Below are 22575 nucleotides of genomic sequence, written 5' to 3' on the forward strand. Positions count from 1 at the left end.
AATAATGTCAGTTGCCGGTGATGTTAATTTTCAAAATATTATCAGAAAAACGATAAAATAAGTACCACGAGGTAGATACAGACCGATCTATATATGAACAATGATATTGATTAAGTAAGTACCATACGGTAAATACAGACAGATCGGTATTTAAATAATAATAAAGTAGGTACCATGAGGTAGATACAGACCTATCTGAATATGAATAATGATATTGATAATGTAAGTACCATGAGGTATATACAGACAGTTCGATATTTGAATAATAATAAAGTAGGTACCATGAGGTAAATACAGACAGATTGATATTTGAATAATAATAAAGTAGGTACCATGAGGTAGATACAGACCTATCTGAATATGAATAATGATATTGATAATGTAAGTACCATAAGGTATATACAGACAGTTCGATATTTGAATAATAATAAAGTAGGTACCATGAGGTAAATACAGACAGATCGATATTTGAATAATAATAAAGTAGGTAGCATGAGGTAGATACAGACCGATATATATGTATGTGAATAATGATATTGATAAAGTATGTACCATGAAGAAGATACAAACCGATGAGGTAAAAAACAGACAGATCGATATTTGAATAATAATAAAGTAGGTACGATGAGGTAGATACAGACCTATCTGAATATGAATAATGATATTGATAAAGTAGGTACCATAAGGTAAATACAGACAGATCGTTAGTTGAATAATAATAAAGTAGGTACCATGAGGTAGATACAGACCGATATATATGTATGTTAATAATGATATTGATAAAGTAGGTACCATGAAGTAGATACAGACCGATGAAGTAAAAAACAGACAGATCGATATTTGAATAATAATAAAGTAGGTACCATGAAGTAGATACAGACTTATCTGAATATGAATAATGACATTGATAAAGTAGGTACCATGAGGTAGATACAGACAGATCTCTATCTGAATTATTCATTTTAAATTTTTGATCGTCACTCATTGTATTTTCGGTAGGCAATAATGATCCAGAGGAAATTATTGTAAAAATAGTTCAGCTTCCCAATTCTACATTTATAATATTCCGTGATTTTTCACAGGTCTGCACTAGTTTAAGATATTAATTTCTGCTGTCGGTGTATAGGTGCAGGCGTTGTTTGAAATTTTATTCCTGCGTGATGCGTAAAATTATTCATTTTAAATTAACTTTTATTTTTCATAAATGGAACTGAAGCAGGTAGCTTTCAACTTTATTTCATAAATTACTCATTCTAGATATTCAACGTATAATTTCTTTTGTTCAAATGCATGACAAAATTTCAGTCACTAATGATTTTTACTGTTTACCAATGGTGTTCATTCGAAAGATAATTCTGGTCGTCTATCTAATGTACTGTCAAAATAACCATAACAACATAATTACAGAAAATTAAAAAAAATATTATATACTTTTTGATAGGCAATGGTCACAAATCCTACAATTATATCACGGGTTCGCACTAGTATGTAATGTGAAAGAAAACATAAAACATTCTGGCATCAAGAATAACCTGACAATATTTGAAAATCTCCTACTACCATCACATTAAGCGAAAATGTTGTGTCGTGATGGAAGACTTAGCCAGCCGATGAATTGAACTCACGACGCCTGAGTGAGTTGGGACCCCGACATGTTACAAATTCAGCCACTGATCAATCTAGGCACCAACAATCAGACTGATAGTATTTCTACAGAATTCCTGTCACATTATAAACAAGATGTATTTTCCCAAGAATAATATGAAAACATGTTATTTGACATATTATCTGGTTTCAATATACTGGGAGTAAAGAATAAATGCGCCAGTTTTTCATAACACGACTTATTTGTACAATAAATAATCCTCGCTTTTACCTCGAATATCTACTAATTCATTCCTGAAAGGAAACCACGAGAGATTTCATATTAATAAATTCAAGATTTATGCTGTACCTATACATGTTGTTGCTATAATTATGACGAATCCCAATACAGTAAACACAAATCATACTTGTTTTTATATCAGAGGTACTAATTGAGTGAGCTTTCTTTCTGGTACGATTATTTGATCAACAAAATTGTTGCGTTCGTGAAATTCTTTCTATATGGTAAAATTGCTTTATTTGTTTCAATTTTATTGCTGATAAAATGTTTACGAGCGTGATTAATTATTATATCTAGTGCAGATCCGTTAAAAAAATCACGGTTTATATAATTGTAGGATTTCTGAAACTAAAAGTTTATGAAAAAAACATCAGAATTTGGAAAATTGCGCAGATTGATCAAGAAAAAATATTCACGAAAATGTACCTAATTTGCAGGTAGATACTTTATTATTTGTCTGAATTCTTCACGCAATCTGTTTCCTTTTTGAAAATGACACTGAATTTTAATGCTGATGTTCCAGAGTTAAATTGAACCAGGGTTACACAGGACAGTTACGCAAACGAAATTAGTAGGTTTTTTTGAAAACGTTCGATACACTTGAAAGCTTAGTTTATTTGATGTAATATGTTTGTATTGGTTCGTACTAAGTTATCTATTCGTTTCTAGTAGTTGTATAGATATCATGTAGAAAACGAAATTATGTTTTTATTTGATGCAACACTTTTTTTCACTTTTTAATGAAGATATATCTATACAAAGGTCCCCATAAGATTTCCTTAGCCGACAGTTACGAAGGTTCTAAACCAGGGGTGCCCACTGCCCAACCCAAATCGTTTGGTAGGCCGAAAAAACCACGAGTAAACAATACAAACAGACCACAGCTGTCTCACTCTCATTATTGGGGTTTCAATCTATTGATAACCATCTCTAGACACGAATTGGTGATTGGCGTCTTATATATTTACAGAGTTATCATTCTCGTTTAAATACTGCATCTTCCACTTGTTTGCCCTTGGCGCGTTATAAATAAAAACAAATGACAGATGTTTAATCGGTCTGTGTTTAACCGAGGTCTAATCACAAAAAAGTTCAAATTTCGCAAAATGTAATATGAATGTGATAAACTAATGAGAACGATTTTTTTATCAATACCAAAATCAAAAACCGAAAACTTTTGGGCCGCAAAAAATCTTCAATTAGGCCGCCTGCTCTAAGCCGTTTTACACTGTTTTAATTATAAAATTTTAGCATTCAAAGAATCATATTGAGGCAGAATTTTGTAAATAGATATTTGAAGAAATCACTTCCTTAATGTAAGTTTTTTTCACATCGGCAGACGGCGCGCCCTAAAATATCTGAAAAAATGTCAGAAGTGACCGATGACACATTGTTTAAACTAGGTTTTCGACGCATAGATTATGGATATGAGCGTAGAATATAGAATAACACTAGAAACGCCTTCCATATGTATGTATTGGATTTTAATGGAAACTTTTGCCGCCGCTCGTAACCGGACAACTCAGAACAGTGGCAATTCAACACACTTTTGAAAATCGATATAAAAGTTATGAAAACAAACTATATTAAATAGGACTTTAGATTATTATTTTATACTTTTCAAAAGCGTGTTGAATTGTCACTATCCTGAGTTATCATGGAACCGTCTCTATTTATTATTCTTTTGATTCTAGCCCTTTCAGCACGCGCTCTGTCCCGCTTAAATTTGCCTGACATCTCATCTGATGGTGAAATTTTGCATATGATATTCCAGAAAATAATGGTCAGACTTTTGGATCACGAACACGCTCACGTGAAATTTATTGTGTTCTTATTTATTCTATGCGTGTACGTGCGTGTATGCGTAACCTAGAAACTGTCCCACACGCCACTACGGATCTACATATCTACGTAGTACGTGTTCCCGGGTTGTTAAGGTTACAAAACACAGGTTAGGCCATGTACAATATAATTAATTCAAAATACAGAGTTTAGTTTGGGAACACGTTCATCCAAAGTTTGTACATTTGAAAGATTTTTTTGTAACTTTTCTTGATGGAAATTCAACACCAAAACTGATGCATAATATTAAAGTAGATGGGGAAAGTTCACAGATGAGTTTTTTTTTGGTGACCCGACGCGACAGTTGATTCCCCGGCAGTTAGCCACAGACAGGGGGCCCAGCGACAGTTGATCCGCTCGACAGTTCCCTCTGCCAGTTGATCCCACGGAAAGTTGATCCCCTAAATGATTATTTCTTCAAAATGAAACAAACACTTAGTTTTAAACCACTTTAATTTCGAGTTATATTAGTCGACCGGTTTCGATTGGACTCAATCTTCATCAGGACAATAAAATATAATACTAAATTATAATACAGAGTAAGGTATAAGGTAAACATAAAAGAAAGAGAAAGTATGTAGTAGAGGGAGAGAACATCAGAGACTGGTTGGTGGAGGGGATGGGGAAGGGATAGGGGGAGGGGTTGGGGAAGGACCAAAGGAAGGGTGGGGGTTATGGGTTAGGTTGGAGCAAGGAAACAACTTTAAAATCGGGCTGTTGGTTAATTCTATCTGTTTATTTAAAATTTGGGAATTATTTTTCGTTGATTTAGAGATTTCCAAAGCTTCTAAGTTATTCAGGCGTATTCCTATTTTATTTTTATGAATTATTTGGACTCCCGTATTTTTATTAAATGTGTGGTTAGTATTGATTAAATGTTCAGCAAATTCTGAGAAGCCTGTGTGTGTTAAGCACCTGATATGTTCTTTAACTCTAATATTTATATTTCGCGCGGTTTTTCCTATATAGGTTGCTGGGCAATCGTTGCAATTTAGTCTATAGATGCCAGAGTGGCTTAATTGATCCTCTTTGTCTTTAGAATTAATTAAAATTTTTGCTAAATTATTGTTAGTATAGAAGGCCGGCCTTATTTCTGAAGGAAGTTTAGATATGCAAAGGGAAGACAATTTACTTATATACAAAATTCTACGCCATTGGGTGGGAGCATTAATATTATTAATAGTTGGGAGGGCATTATATAGGAATTTATTTGTTGTGATTCGGCGAAGTTTTTTTGAGAGGATTTTATCAATTAGACCGGAGTCATATCCGTTGTTGATGGCTATTTGTTTAATTGTAAGTAGTTCATTAGAAAAATTATTATTAGATAAGGGGATAGTAACAAGCCGGTGAATCATGCTGTGGAAAGAGGAGTGTTTGTGTGACATAGGGTGGTTGGAGGTATTATGTGAGGTATTATATACATAATACCTCCAACCATAATACCTCCAACCATAACTCCAACTCATATGTGAGGTATTATATACATAATACCTCCAAATATAATACTTAATAAAAATACGGGAGTCCAAATAATTCATAAAAATAAAATAGGAATACGCCTGAATAACTTAGAAGCTTTGGAAATCTCTAAATCAACGAAAAATAATTCCCAAATTTTAAATAAACAGATAGAATTAACCAACAGCCCGATTTTAAAGTTGTTTCCTTGCTCCAACCTAACCCATAACCCCCACCCTTCCTTTGGTCCTCCCCCAACCCCTCCCCCTATCCCTTCCCCATCCCCTCCACCAACCAGTCTCTGATGTTCTCTCCCTCTACTACATACTTTCTCTTTCTTTTATGTTTACCTTATACCTTACTCTGTATTATAATTTAGTATTATATTTTATTGTCCTGATGAAGATTGAGTCCAATCGAAACCGGTCGACTAATATAACTCGAAATTAAAGTGGTTTAAAACTAAGTGTTTGTTTCATTTTGTATAATGTCAAGCCACAAAGTGTTTGCTTTCTTCGATGATTATTTCTTCTATACGTCCCCATTAGTAAAGTAACACGCGTTAAAAAAATAATATACGACCGTGCAACGAAATCGAAATACTTATATATTCAGGCGTCTTGAGTGGAAATCCCGCGATACAATATTTTTACAAAGAATGATCCCCAACAGTTGGCTCGCAGACAGTTGATCCCCCGGATAGTTGACCCACAGGATAGTTGATCCCCAGAACAGTTGGTCCTTCTGTCAGTAGATCCCTTGGACACTCGATCCCCTAAAAGATTACTTCGTAACGTAATTACGTCCTCATTCGTAAAGTAAGTACGCAGAGAGGATATACAGCAGTATAACAAAAGTTTATTCACTTATATCTTCACAAATATTTTTACTCTGTTTCTCTAAACAGACTGCATATATAAATATGTCTTATTTTGTTATTCAGTCTATTTTTTAACTGCATGCTCCTTAGGGGACACGGCGTTATTGTTATCAAAAATATTTTTATAGCGGATTGGAGACACTTATTTATGTTATATGTGGGTAAATATAGCATATTTACCTGAACAGACTATATATATATATAGGTATGTCGTATTTTGTTATTTGCCCGGATAACTTCACTGCATGTTCCTTCGGAGACACGGCGTTACTGCTATCAATAATTTTATGTGGCGGATTTCAGGTCAATGAGCCTGTCGGGGGCCAACTGTCGAGGGCCAACTGTCGGGGCCAAGTGTCGGGGGATCAACTATCATGGAATCGACATTTAGCTAGTGCACTACTGTCTAAAGTCGGAAGTGTTCACTTATGCACTAAGACACACAATCTTAAGCTTGTATTGTTTGAGTCAATTCAATTGCCCGACGGGTAAAATTCTTGCGAAGCACTAGTAGCTTACTAGTATTCAGACAAACATCTTTCAAAATGTTACCCTTGTCATATTATATTATATTTTCATTCGTCGATCCACGATAAAAGTTGATATCTGTATCCTGAATTTTATTCGCATTAGACTCCGGCAGGGCCCAACATAGTCCCGAGGGAAATCTTAGTAGATGCAATCCAACGTTTGTAAAACAACCATTTTTCTTTATTCCTTTTATGTCACATCAGAGGGACTTAAAAAACCACTTCTACCTTTCGAAGTTTTTTGCTGCTAGGCCCCGCAGGCAACTGCAGTGAGAATGTGAGCTATACTGGTGTTAAATCAAAACCATCTTACCTGATTTAGGTATTGTATCGTGTATTGCAAATTATCAGAAGTTATCCATGATTCGTAATTTGAGTAGTTGTAGATTATGTACTTTTATTTATTTTCAGAATTCTAACATGACTCAACCACCTGGAACCAGTGGGACTATGGCATCCCTAATTGGTCCTCTTCCCTATTTCCTTCCCTTCCCCACCTCCATCAAGCCTCACAGCGTAGGAACCTCAATAATTGTCATATCCGCAACGGCTGTATTATTTTTGGATCAATTAGATACCATTAGTGCCACCTGTAAAGGATTTGTTATAGTATTTATGAAAGGTTCTCGCCTCTGCTATTTGTTTGTATTTAAATCGCGTCGGCAAGGACAATTCCTGTATTACTGACTTTTGAATTTGAAGTTTGTCAACTGTCTTTGTCATATAAAAGGTTAGGTTTCATTAAAAACGCTCTCTTGCTGAAAAACAACCAAAGGTTTCACCTTCCCTAAAGAATCACCGGAACTGGCCTGTATCTAGAGTATTTTACTGTAAAAAGTGCCTTGTCATATCATGTGAAAGTGTATATTCATTTGTAATTAAAATAATTCAGTTTGCTCTCAACAAACACAGAGTTTAATTTAAAAGAACCCTAATTTATAATTGTAGTGCGAATGAAACTAGTGAGGGATATTTTCACAATAAAAAATGTTTAAAAAGGAAGTCTTTATTTATAGAATCTTTTGGAGGGTCCTCTACAACATGTACGCACAGTTCACACGATACTACTAGTTCTGTAAACAGTATAACTCGCGTCCAAAAATTTTGTTCCAAAAAACAGAGGCTTAAAAATAAGAGACGGGCCCTTGAAGAAGCATAAAAAAACATAAGACTCACCGTATAGCGATGTACCTCCACACTGCTAAGGATAGTGTCAAACAGATAGAGACGGTGTGAAGAATCTGCGCGAAGTGCATGTGGAAGAGCAGGTACAGCGCCCAGGGCCGAGAGAAGTCCATGTGGTGAGGTAACACCTGGAAAAAATTACATCAATCTATTACAGCGTTTCAACAATGTTTGTATACAGCTCAAGACGCTCTCAAAAGTGATTTAATCTAAGATAAATTATATTTGCTTGTTTTATCAGATCGCACTTAATAAAAACCTGTTCGAGTATAAGCCAAATTTTTTGACGATTTTATAACTTTGTAATCCATTCTGCAATCCGTAAATTTAATAAGAATCATAAATTAATATAACACATAATTAAGGTTACATAACGCATACATATTATGTGGTTCTGTAAACATGCCAACGGAACCACACGCTTTGTTTGAAGTACGCTATCTGCGGCCTATTCATTATTCAAAATAAATTAGAGTTTCTGGAAAGCTGTGGTAACATTACGATATTATTAGTCTTTCGTTCGGTCACAGAAACTGGAGCTCTTTGTAATTTTTCCAGAATGTTGCTCGTTTTTACGTTGATGTTCATCTTCAATTTAATAATGGCTTCCCTTCTACCGTATGTATTGCATGAAGTTAACAGGGAATCAGCATTAAGATAATTAGACAAAATGGGTTCGATTGGACGAGGTCAGGGCCAGCCTTGTGCAGGCCCAATTGGAGCAATCCAATCTGGGCGCCGTCTTTCCAAGGCGCCAAGGAGCCAAGGATTTAAGACACTGATGCTGTTATTTAGCTGAGTTCCCTTAGCAGATAACACAGCGCTCTTAAGGTTTTTACTAGCTCTTACCAAATAACACAGCGCTTTAAAGATTTTTACTAGCGCCAGATACCCTTTGGCTCAGGGCCTAACTCGGTTGGTTGATTGGTTGATTTTTGTATAAGACGCGGTCTTGCGTTTCAGGGGCTATAATCATAATACGGTAAAACAATAATAAATTGATGTTTGACCATGAAAAATAAAAGATTAACAAATACTTCTTTGATAACGATGGATGGATGGAAATATAATGGTTCTTCTTTTAAAAATGTTTAACAGCCAATAAAATTCTGAATTTAAGCGAAAACTCAAGAAATTTCAACACAAAGCTAATCACTCATCAAGAAGAAAATTTGAAATTAGAATTCCCTTTCAAAAGAAGTCGAAACTACAAAACTCGTTACTATCAATATAATGAAGATCTTAAAATAAACGCATACTAATATAAAATAAAAGAAAAAGGTATTTAAATTCAAGAAATAAATTTTAAAATAATGTGAAGCGTATTTTTTCATTTTTGAAGTTTTTTGCATAGTAGTGTGTAACTTTAACAGCCTGGATCAAAAACCAAGATATTTTATTTTTTTCAAAACATAATAACTCCAAACCAAACATAACTAAACCATAAAAAGTGTATAATAAATAAACACGTTTTTCGAGATTTTACCAACTATACTCACACTTACAATACAAATATATGCACTTAATAACTTTTTTTTTACATATTTATTATGAATATTCAATTTACAAAAACTATTAAAATTTTATGAATATTCAATTTACAAAAACCAAAAAAAAAAATAATAATAATGAAAATTAAAACTTGTAAAAAGTAAAAACTTTCTTGTACAACACATACATACTTGTCACACCTATATATAACCACGTAAACACCTCAGCACAGGTTCTCCTAGTGAGGTGTTCACGAAACATACATTATTAATCACATACAGTTTCACCTTCTCAAACCTACCTTACACAAAACATATTATAGTTATAAGTTTGAAATGTATCATGTACAAATATAAATAATGATGTGAACACTGTAAATATTATATAGAAATAAAAAAAATAAAAATAAAAACTTTTTATTTGAATTGCGCTGTGTAATATTTAAGTATTATAACTAGACACCCATTCATAACTTTAATTTTTAAGAATAATTATTAATAAGAATATGTAACATTAATTAATGAAAAAATAGCTTTTATAGCTTTAATTTTACGTTTTCATAGCGTTTATAGCTAAATAGGAAGACGTCAAGGAATGGGGGTCGGCAAGAGGAGAAAAACAATTAAATTAGAAAAATCACTTGAAACATGTTTATCCTGTTATTGATTGAAACTCAACATGGCACATATTTCTACAGTAGAGTGTGTCATGTTCGTTCTACGATCTGCCAATACAAGATTATAGCGACTAGATTTTTTTTATTTATCGCTAAAAACACCATTTATCGCTTTAATTTGCGAAAATATCGTTAATGCTATGAATAGGTGTCTCTAATTATAAAATATTTATGAAAAAAAAATTGAACACGTGTAACCAGCCAATGTGCATGTGTAACCGTAACCATTGTACAAACCTTTGTGCTGCTCTATTTGAAGTTAAAGTCAATCCGTAAAATAACAAAGTTATTATTAGATATATTTAAAAAAAAATCTAGCCATCTCTTTGCGCGTGAGCACGGCGATGTTGTTATTACGTTGAGTTCTCTTACCAGGTATGTATAGACAGCGAAGAGGATATACTCCAGCACGACGAACATGTCGGTGACGGCGAGCCACTTGAAAATGCGGTTGATGGGCGCGCTGGCCATGTCTTTGAGCGATAGCAAGACGATGTTGTTATTAAGTTGAGTTCTCTTACCAGGTATTTATAGACAGCGAAGGGGATATACTCCAGCATGACGAACATGTCGGTGACGGCGAGCCACTTGAGGATGCGGTTGATGGGCGCGCTGGCCATGTCTTTGCGCGTCAGCACAGCGATGTTGATCACGTTGGAGAACGTTCCGAACATGCACACCTAAGAAAAACAATTATTATTTTAAACAATAAGTGTGTGTGTTTTATTTGAAAGTTTGGATTTATGATTCTAGGGATGGAATCATTAAAAAAGTTCACTGATCTGGTCTAGAATGAACCCTCAGGCCTCTGGCATTTTCTGTCAGATTTTATAAATAAATATTTACGAAAGTTATTTCCGAAAACAAAAAACTGTCTTTTTAGAGGTGATGAAATACGCTTTCAAATTTTATTTAAAAAAAATAAATTCCATTCGAAAATTTTGAATCCAAACGTAAAAAAGTTAATAAAATGGCTCACGTTTTCTAAAAGTAATAATCAAGCGGAAATGGTGAAAATATTTAATAAAATACGACTCGTTTGAAATAGAACAAAAATCTCTCTACAAATGTATTAGTTTCATTTAAAATGCACCTTGGATTTTTTCATGCTTATAACATATTAAATAACAGAATAAAACCTGTTTTTAATAATTTTCGGAGCTTAATTTGCTATTTTTTTATATCAAGGGAATTTCATATAGTTAACGTTTCGTCATAACAAATGTAGAGATATTATCTTCAAAAATAAAATATTTTTTTGGAACTTAAAACTTAAAGAGTTAACAAGAAACTTGTTATAAATTAGTAAAAAATATGAATGCGGGGGCTTGGGTAGTTTCCGAAATATTTCTTATTGAAAAAAAAATATGCTCGTAGAGTTAATTGTATTATCTGATAACATTATTTTATAGCTAGGTGATTGCAGCAACCTTTAAATCAATTCATAATATCAGCGCTCATTTTCAGTTTTCAGCCATTCAGCATATATAATATTTTCAAGTTTTTCGAGAGAGAGGCTTAATGGGTTATATACAGTTAGAATTTTCAAAAAAAAACATTTTTTTATTCCATTTTCGTAACATTTATTTAAATACACACACAGAAAATTTCAAGTCAATCCGGCTATTATTTTCGAAGTTACACGCATATTTGTAAATACGTGTCAGAGCGGAGACGGTGACTCCAAAACGTATTCGGGGATTTAAAAGTTGCACCTTACGGCAATCAAGAAGTTATGAAGAAAGAATGTATTGGACTCGTACAGAAGAGAATGGGCACGAGACACCGAGATTGTGTGAATAAAAATGTGAAAAAAATTGATAGTAAAAAAGAAAAAAATACAAAAAAAAACTTTTGGTGGAAAAGACAAACTTAGTTGTAAAATTATCGACAAGTTGACATTTTATTATGGCTTAGCAATTAGGAGAAAATGTGATTCCGTTGAAAAAATGTATAATGCTATCTGGGCCACATATTATCATTATTGTTCAACGGACAAAAACCTCAACACGAGAAGTGCCCGGCCGGACCATAGTCATGATGCAGTTGGCAACGGGCAGTGGCACAATGAATTACCCACTTTCGAGCATGATCATCCGTCATTACCACAAGATTTTGCTGAGGCTATACTTCCCATTTATACAGATCTCAGCAATGAGAAATTATTAAAAAGATGTGTGGGTGTTTCACCCAAAACAACAACGAGAGCTACAATCAACTGATATGGAAAATCTCTCCAAAAATAGTTCAGGCCGGTTCCAAAACTGTAGAAACGGCTGCATACATGCTGCTGGCATATTTAATGAAGGTACAACATCATTATTATATTACATGAATGCAATAGGGGTTTTACTTCGGCCCAAAGCGCATTCTTACGCCGAAAGAGAGGATAAACAGCGCGTGGCCGTTTCCGACCGCAGAGCACATGATAGCACACGAGAGGGAAGAATGGTCCGCAGACAACACCAACTCGAGTTATTAGAAGCTGCCGAAGGGGCGGAGGGTGTATAATATGGCCCTGGAATAGACGACACGATTTAAGTTGAAAAAAAATATTTTTTCTGCTTTTCAAACTTTAAACGCGTCTTTCTCAAAACTGTGTTTTTAAAGTCAGTGACCAAGATTATTCGGAAACGGCTCAACCGATCAGTCTCAAATTTTAACGCAAGATTCTTAAGTATATTTTAGAGTTATTAATCGAAGGCCTATTCTCACCGATAAATATATTTTTTTAAAGCCAAAATTTTGGTAAAAAGTGGATTTTTTTTTGAGAAGCCGCCATTTTGTCAAAAAAAAAAATTTGCTCTGTCCTTCGATCAATCAGAGGGATATTTATCATCATAAAGAATTCCGTTTGGTTTTTTCATTTTAGATGATCCAGTCCAGAGATATGATGGTCACTGCAAGATGCCTTTTTTAGAGGAGCTTCTAGAGATCAGCTATAGCAGTTTGACAAATAAAAATTCTTAAAATACTGTTTAAGGTGACCTTAATATGTGCAAGAAATTTTTACTTTAATAAATTAAAAAGTCTTCTCAGAAAAAAATCTTACAAATCCCTTTTTTTGGGCCTCCTGACTGTATATAACCCCTTAAAAAATCCTCGATAAACAAATACTTATTTTTTTAATAATTTGGAACAGAAGGCCGTGCTTTAGTAAATTTATAATATCTCTTAATTTACAAAAGCTTTTAATTTCTTGTATCACTTAATTAAATACGGCCCGTTTTTTTCCGACCTCTGAAAATACTAATTTGATTTGCTGGTTTCATTGTACGCCAGCGTTTTCAAATATGAACAGAAAATTGCTTTCAACACATTAATATTCTCATTTCTGACGTTTAAAATATACTTGTTTTTAATCGCAAAGTTTATGAACTTTAAAAAGTGAAAAGATAATAATTTATTACTACGCCATTAATCACAAAGCTGTTCTTCGAATTTATTAAATGTATAAATTAACTCCCACAAATACTTTGGTTTACAAGCAATATTTTGGCTTGTTTTTCAAAGAGGTATTTTTTATCTTTTTATCAACAAAGATTAAAAAATATTTCGGGAATATTTACCATTTTCTCGATAAGCACCATCCATAAGAAAACGTTTATTTTAGATTATAAAAATATTTTAGATTACTAAAAATATAGTATTATAGGATTTATATGTCTTAAACTGATTTATAAATGTGGAAATTCTAATTAAACCATTGTAAATGTTCTCCAAAATGCCCTGGAAAGAATCTCAGACTTGTGATATCCCGAAAGAAACCATTCATCTGTTCTGAATGCAATTACTAATGTTACCCAAATTGACCCTGGTAATAAATTACATCTTTGCGATTCTTTCAAGGATAAAGAAACCATCTTGTCGCTTCGAATGCAATCAATAATGTTCTCAAAATTTGTTTTGACAGTATCGCCATTCCATTGTAAGAATATTATGTACTAAATACACAATTTGGCTGTGATGTCTGAGTATTAATATATAAGTACTATTCGGTACTCGAACGAATGAATATTGCTGCATACATTATAACAAAAATACCTACACAAAAGTAAAAATTGTACAATACTAAAGTAAAAAATACCTCGCAGAATAATATGACGATTGTGTGCAAAATATGTGTCAGCTTATAGGTTAGTTATCGCATAAATGGATTATAAGAATCCATTATCGTTATTATGTTTCTCGTATTACGTCTCAAATAGGTCAATACTGAGACTGAGTTTCTCTGGCCCGGCACAAGCACACGTTAGCATATCAAACACATCACATTAATAATGTAGTTTTATTAAACACAACTTCAATTAGAGTTGGGCGTGACAATTGAGTCATCACCTAGCTTCAATAAACATATAGATACAGTTAAAGACTTGGGCATGACAAGTGACTCATCACTTAGCTTCAATAAATATATAGATACGATTAAAGGTTTGGGCGTGACAATTGACTCATTGCTTAGCTTTAATAAAAACGTAGATACAATTAAAGACTCGGGCGTTACAATTGACTCGTCACTTAGCTTTATTAAACATATATATACAATTTCAAAAAGTGAATAAAAAATATTAGGATAAATCACAAATTGTTTTAAAAGTGCAGAATTAACTTAAAAATTATATAAATCAATTGTGCAAAGTATTCTAGAATACTCATCCACTATTGGATCTCCCGATAATGAGATAATTATAGAATCGAAATCCATAAGAGGTTTATCTGATCAATTTTGGAACGCGTAATGACCAATTTGTGCACTATAAACTACACTTTGACAGCCAGACGTAAATTTTCTGATGTATTGCTTTTGCAGACAATTATTCATGCATCAGTTGATACACCTAACATTTTATCCTTAATAAACATTAACACACCATCGAGAAAATCAACAAGTAGTATGAATAATATTTTCACTGTTAAAGCTTACCATGCAAATACAGAACATTTTTCCCCTTTACCGCGAACATTAAGAAGTTATAATGTTTCCAACCACAAGCTAATGCTGACATGACAATAGTGACAATAGTATGATGAAGCCCTTTATTTAAAGATATGCAATGGTGACCATATTGTGATGAAGCCCTTTATTAAGACATACAATAGTGACAATATTATGATGAAGCCCTTTATTTAAAGACATGCAATGGTGACAATATTGTGATGAAGACCTTTATTAAGACATGCAATGGTGACAATATTATGATGAAGCCCTTTATTTAAAGACATGCAATGGTGACAATATTGTGATGAAGCCCTTTATTTAAATACTTGCAATGGTGACAATAATTAAATGTTTATGGACATGATATTTGTATTCTGTCTTTAAACCACTTTGTATTAAAACATCCATGTATCTAATTTTTTGAGCCAGTTTTGTATACTGAAATAAAAAAAGCAACTAAAAATTGATAACTCACTAATAACAGAGGAAGTGACATCACTACAAAGACATGTATCAAACTAATGTGTATCAATCTGGGCGCCGATTTTTCCTTTAAAACTCAAGTGAACAAACCAAATGTAATAAGCAATGGGTTCATTCAATTAAGGCAAATAAAGGAGTGATGAAAAACCTGCCAACAGAGGCGACTAAATTTTTAGTCAATTCTTATGTTGCTCCACGTCTTGATTTTTGCAGCGATTGATCTCCGGCGTATCTAAATAGTCCCACATTTCAGAGCTTCTCAAAAATCTTTTCTGGCTCAAATGTCCTGAAAGAATCCAGTTCGAACTCTGCTGTATGGTATATAAGTCAGTCTCATCAGACTCCGGCTTAATTATCCGAAAATTCCAATTCACGACAGTCAATTCTTAGGTCAGCAGCGTCATCAGCGTCATCAACTATCGGAAGTTTGAAGAAACCAAGGCGTACACCAAATACTAAGGACGGGTTGTTTCGGAGAGTTTGAACAATTCATCAAATTTCAACGTTCATTTTCGGGTTCTGTGAAAGTCCTATTCAAGTTCTGTTATTATATCATTGTAGGCTAGTTGCTTGACAAAACTGAAATAAAAACAGAACTTGAAAAAATCTTTCACAGAACTTGAAAATGAACGTTGAAATTTGATGAATTGTTCAAATTCTCCGAAACAACCCGTCCTAAGGACGGGTTGTTTGAATTTGAACAATTCATCAAATTTCAACGTTCATTTTCGGGTTCTGTGAAAGTCCTATTCAAGTTTTGTTATTTTATGATTAAAGGCTAGTTGCTTAACAGAACTGAAATAAGAACAGAACTTGAAATTGACAGAAATTGAAAAGAAACTTTAATGCATGGACTAGACTGCCACATAATTTAAGAATGACCACAGACTCGACACAATTTAGAGCTAAACTTAAAACCCTCCTTTTCAGACAATCAAATCCATAAAGTAAAAAATCTTTCACATTCCGCAACATTGTAAATAACTAAATGTGTAACAAAAGGTAAAGAATTTGTAAGCTCTTAAGGTCATTTCATAAAAAAATTTCCAGTCTTTTAAAATAAATATCAACTCTTCTTCTGAAACTAATTTTATAATAAATAAGGGACAAAATAGCAATCGTACAATCATGTTTCTACCAGTAATATAGTGTCCATTGCATCCAAAGTGGTATCTTCCCCTAGCGTAAACCTTATTATAATTGTGTTATAATAAAAGTATGTTTACCTGGCAGGTAAGTATGTTTTCTTTATCTGTTTTTAAATAATAATGTTCGAATTTGCTCCGAGTTTCAAACCAATTATAATTTATATAAAGTAACTGATTTAGAATACAGATGGCGCTAGTTTACACTTTCTTTAAAGGCAGCCAAATTATGTTATTTAAGTCCCATTTTTGATTAGGGAACTCACTTCTCTTCAATAGTTTCTAGCTAAAGGAACACAAAGTGACAATTATATTTCGCTCTCCGTTGGTGGAGTGATTTCCATAGTGTCGGTAGCAATATAAGCTTTGGAAAAAGCAACAATAAATTCGGTGTAATTTCAACTTCCACAAAGTGTTTTATTTAAAGAGGAATCTACCCTTTTGTTCTTAAGCCTAATTTAAATATTTGGTCCTTCGAGCCGGATAGCAAAATACAATCGGAGTGCGCGATTTTTAAAGAAAAATCATTCGACGGAATCGCGTCGAAGCCATATAAAGAACCAGCATCCAGGAACAAGAGGATCAGAAGATTCATCAAGAAAACAAGTAAACCACGGGCAAGTTGACCATCCCTTTACACCTTATTATCCTTTTAGAAAGAACGAATTCAATCAAATCATATTGTGGTATTTTATTGTTCTGAAAAAAAACGGGCTAATTGTTGCAAATGATATTCGGAGTTAAGTCAAAACATTAATTATTAAAAAGGTTTAGTTGTGACGAACTATATGATTATAGTACCGCAATAAACATTTATGTTGATTATATTCAAATAAAATTAGTTGGATCCTAAGATCTCATAATAAATCCCTGAAGTGATTTTTCGTAATTTTTATTATTATGTAAATATACAAATCAACCTTGAAAATATTTACGAGCGTTAACTCCGAGGAGTTATTATTGAAAACAATAATGAAACTGGAACAGTACAATTTACAGCTTTCAGAAATATATATACCACACTGTATCATTTCTTACATGGTATTGCTTCATACTATTAAGTGTGAACTATTTTTTACTTAGGACGGGTCGTTTCACAGATTTTGTACAGTTTATCATGTTTCAACGTTAATTTTCAAGCTCTGTGAAAGTCTTATATCATTATGAGCCAGTTGCTTCACAGAACTGAAATAGTTATAAAACTTGAATAAAACTTTCTCAGAACTTGAAATTTGATGAATTGTTCAAATTCTGTGAAGCAACCCATTCTAAATAATTTTATTTACAAAATTTTTTAAGTAAGTGGAGTGAATTATTAAAAAATAAAAGTGACCCATTTCGGCGAAGAAAAAGTAAGCATTATGTTATATTAAAAATTAACCTGTAGTAGTCATCGAATTCATAACTAGATTTTTTTCTTTATAGTATCTACGCTAAGCAGAATTGTAGAAGTGTTTTTGACAGATGGTAAAAAGGATTTTATGAGGGAAAACCGAAGTGAGATGGGTTCAAAAGGCAAATTTAACTAACTTAGGAGACGAAAAGCAAAACAGTACCTTTTGTTGCATTTGCAAATTTTGTACATGATGTAGGTATAAAGAGTAATAAAAAAAAAATTCACAGTCCTTCTCACTAGAGTTTCCTGTTCTGAGGCGGCCTGCAGTTTTTAAAGTTTTGTATTTAGTGTCAAGTTGTTTTTACATCGTCTTCATAATGTTTGTAAGTTGAATATCACTTTTTTCTCTTAAACCTTTGTTTTAAAAATATTAATTTCCGTTATTTTTTTGTTTGATTTGGTAGAACACTGTATAATTTTATAGCATCGAATTTAATATTTCTATGTCCAAAAAATGTGTTCAAACTGGGAGTAACCAGTATATTTTGGCTTATTTGAGTATTTATGTTGGGCAGTGAAGTATTTATAAATATATATTTTTAAATTTTAAATTTGAATAAAATTTTTCTTCATTCTTGGAATTCTTGGATTTGGAAGTTTTTAAATATTTTTCCTGTCGGAGGTCTAACCGGAACTTTTAGAATTGTCTTTAGTACTCCTTGTTGGGTTCGTTTAGCCGCTCTGTGTGAGTGCTCAAGGCAGACCCCCAACCAGTTATCCCGTACTGTATTAGCGATTGACACAAAGCGTACTCACTTTTTTTAATGTCGTTCTTGTTGAGGAAATTACGAATGTATCTAAAGAAGAATATGTAAATATGTACCTGGTGAGTTTTTTTTTAATTACGTCAATGTGAAAGTTCCAATATAACCTTAAGTTTGTATTTTCAACTCGTTTTTGGTCTCACTACAAACTCTGAAACGGCAAGCTCTGTCTTTTCTTTCTGGCATTTCTAAGAAAAAATATCAACGTCATTTCTGTCATGATCCACGAAGCTATGAAGTATTCATTTGTATTAAAAAATAAGACAAAAATAATAATTTAAAAAAAAACTGTGCTGGAATCAACTGAGATGCGAGATAATTCATTGGTCTGCAGGGCGAGTATTAAATAAAACACAAAGAGAAAACGAATCACAATGAATTGTTTATTAGGGATGAAATTGTTTAGTAAGAAATGAATTTAATCAAGAACACTAATCCGAAAGCCAAGTAGTAAAGCTAGTGCCAGGGCCGCCGTGAGTAGGCGTGCAGGTCGTGCACCGCAAACGGGCAGCACGCTCAGGGGGCTACAAATGCAGCGATCTCGTCATGTTCAAACTCATTCAATCAGTACATCATTAAAATCTAAATTATATATATATATATTAAAACAATGATGAATTTTAAAATTAACAAACTAATCAAAACAAAAATGAAATTAAATTTCGTGGTGCATTAAATCTATTAACTTTCACTTCCTTCATAATTATATTGAAATATGGCGTTGAACACCCTTAAGAGGAAGCTACAAGCCAAACATGTGTATATTCTTGGTATACCTTATATTGTAGGTAATAGGCATTAAAGCAGATAATCTTAGCTATAATACTGTATTTTTTAAAGTTCTTTCTTTCATACGTTCTATTGAAAAAAAAATATTAGTTTACATTTATATTTTTTATTGAGTAATTCATTTTTTTTTATATGTATTCTGCTCAAGCGAAACGACAGGAAAACCTTCAATTTATCTAAAGCATATTTGGTATTCATAATGTACACCAATTCGTTATAAAGATTAATCAAAATAGTGCTTTGGCATTAAGCTTCGCCTTAAGGGTTGAAAGCTAAAATAATTGAAAATACACTCACCAGGAGACTGATGTATCCGTGTACGTTGTTATAGGATGTGACAATGTCTTTGACGTTTCCTGTGCAGTAGTCATCGGCAGTATTATCACTCAGCATGCGACTCTTCCAGTCTTCCAGCGCCTTGATGAAGGCGTCCATGTCTATATTGGAACTGTTCCTGCCCAGATTCAGGAAGGTCAGACCCTCGGTGGATGCCTCGTCGTCGTAGCCCGGCATCAGGGCGTCCTCGGATGTGTTGAAGCCGAACATGCCCCCGATGGACTTGATCGTGGCCATCATAGGTTGCTCATTTCTGCAAAAGAGAAAATCATTTAACAAATCATCACAAAATCAAAACCTCTCGAGCATTTTAAGGTCACATATGACCGGTCGTCCATATATTATAAAAGTATCATATGCGTAATTTTTTGGCGTTAGAAAGAGAAATAATAAAGTTTCTCAGTTTGGCTCAAATATACTCTTATACTAGATTAAATTAATTAATTCGTATTTAACGCCACCAACATAACATTCAATTATAAATTTTAAAAATATATTTACTGTATGAACAAGATAAAAAGTGAAGTTATAATTTTCATGCAAAAATTCCTAAGCAAAAGGAATTTGTTTTTGAAATATTAAGTTATGTAGTTCCTAACAGTTTTTTTTACGGAAAATTAACAAGAAAAATATTAAATACATTAGAAATGCATTTGAAATAAATAATGAAAATATAAATAATAATGGGCAAAAATATTGAAAAGCTTGAAGGGTTAAATGCGATACGAAATATCCCACAATATGTTTATCGTTATTAATAACCTGACAATATCCCACAATATGTTTGTCGTTACTACTAACCTGAAATATTTTCAATTTCTCCTACTAACATCACTATAATACGAAAATGTTTCTTGTGTTTCGTTTTTGCGATTTTTATGCAGTATAAAAAATAAATTGTTGAATTTCTACAATATATTTACAACTAGCTAGTACCTGGTGTTGCCCAGGCTTTCAGGTTCCTCTTTTTTTGAAGGTCAAGTGTTCAAAATTTCACCAATCTTGGAACGAAACTATGTAAAAATAAGTCCACGCCCCCCAGCCTGCTACAGAGACCGTTTTTTTATATAAATAAATGTGATTTCTGCTATGATTTGGGATTTTTACGGTCAAAAGTATTATTAATAATAATTCTTCAATTTGGAAAGCGGGTATGGGTACCATCGCCCCGGGACCCATTCATAGGATAACCAGCACTCTTGTCATAGGTCACATATAGTCGATTTATAAGTTTAGTGTCTTCACAGGGGTGCCCGGGTGCATGGGATGAGGTTTGTCTAGGTATTGGCGACGGATGCAATTGCCCACCTTTTGACTTCTTCAGCCGGACTTTCTCGACCCATCGCATTGCACCGTAGTGGGAGGGATGAATTCATACGTCCATCACTCCTGGACACAATGATCCCCAGAACCTTCTCCATCCCTCATACCTTTTCCTTCCCAGAACTTCCTTTCCCTAAAAATACCCTCCCCACAGCATCTTCTAAGACAAAATAGGCCCTGATGGATTTTATTTCCTAAGGACTCGTATTTTTTGTAGTATTCTTTCTTTAGCTAACTTTTCGGACAGTGTTTAAGTGTCTTTTATAAGGGTAGAAAATTATTTTATGGATTGGAAGTAGCGCCTAACTTATGTTAGTTTTTCTTTTCAAATGAAGGCAAACGTTCTGAGATTACGAATAACCTGACAATTATTGAATTCCTCCTAACACAAACGATATAAGTAGAATATCTTGCTTCTGTAGTTATGGTGGACTTAGCTAGAAGAGAATTGAACTCGCGATTTCTGTACGTAGCACCATATAATAAGAATAAATAAAAACAGAACTAAAAATTTTGATGTTTTGATGTCAAATATTCTTCCTTTACAATATCTGTATGTAATTTTGTTTTTTTACTGTACCAATTATGTATATGCAATGCAACCAACAGTTATAAATCTTTTTTTTTTAACCCTTCATTATTAAGTACATGTATCTCTTATTTTATTAATATTATTATTTTAATAAATTGGTAATCAAGCGTCAACTTGTCACGTTATAATATATTTTATTATTTTCATTCTTACTCTATTTTTCTATTCTTTTCTTATATTTTTTTTATTTTTACTTGTCTATTTGGATAGACAAAACACTACAACTCTTTTCAACATTAAAATGTGGAAATCTTCACAAATGAAGATCTCTTGAAAATAGATTCTAAACCAGAAGTATTTACATGATCCTCGGCGCTCTTCACAAACAAAATCCTTTAGACCATTCTATTTTCCTGCATTCTTTACGGTACAATGGCTCAAGACAAGTATGCCACAATCCACATTCAAGAAGCTCGCTCAGTGCACACGACATTCACTTATCTCAAGAACATGAACCGACATTATAATCTAATTTTCGACAAATACTGTTGTTGAGTAAAGACGTCTGCTCTGTGATATTCCACTATTTACTATTTTTAGTATTCCCAACAATGCACCTACTGTATTACATTTTGCTTACCAGTGAGTATAAAGTCTCTGGGATGACTATCTGTAATTTGCCAGTTGTGAGTCACATTATTTTAATTATTTACAATGCCTAGCAATCAGAATCTAGTGCAAACTAGATTAAAAGCATTGGATTCTCCAGCAGTAAATGAGGATCGACTTTTATCCAAGATATAAAAAATTAAAAATCGTCTGGCTGATATGGAACAATAAAACATAAGCTATAATTGTGCTGAATTTTTTGGGGTTATTGGGGTTTGGGAAAATTTGATGGATGAACATTCTTTGAAA

The 22575-nt window shown here is 33.2% G+C and overlaps 1 protein-coding gene and 1 pseudogene across 1 annotated transcript in view; one reads left to right on the forward strand and one right to left on the reverse strand.

Moving 5' to 3' along the window:
- Nucleotides 1-19874, reverse strand: part of LOC149418443 (G protein-coupled receptor dmsr-1) — a 39765-nt gene extending 19891 nt beyond the window's left edge. Inside the window, exons 1-3 of the mRNA XM_089638499.1 lie at nucleotides 19764-19874; nucleotides 10472-10630; nucleotides 7775-7911 (exon numbers count right to left, since the gene is read on the reverse strand). Coding sequence (XP_089494625.1) covers nucleotides 7775-7911; nucleotides 10472-10630; nucleotides 19764-19859 — 392 coding nt within the window. The 5' untranslated portion in view covers nucleotides 19860-19874. The remainder of the gene's footprint in view (nucleotides 1-7774; nucleotides 7912-10471; nucleotides 10631-19763) is intronic.
- Nucleotides 11697-12491, forward strand: LOC149418444 (uncharacterized; annotated as a pseudogene).
- Nucleotides 19875-22575: the final 2701 nt, after the last annotated feature.

The sequence above is a fragment of the Hesperophylax consimilis genome, chromosome 13 (genome assembly GCF_061612785.1).
Source record: "Hesperophylax consimilis isolate HC1 chromosome 13, BYU_Hcon_1.0, whole genome shotgun sequence".
Classification (NCBI taxonomy): domain Eukaryota; kingdom Metazoa; phylum Arthropoda; class Insecta; order Trichoptera; family Limnephilidae; genus Hesperophylax; species Hesperophylax consimilis.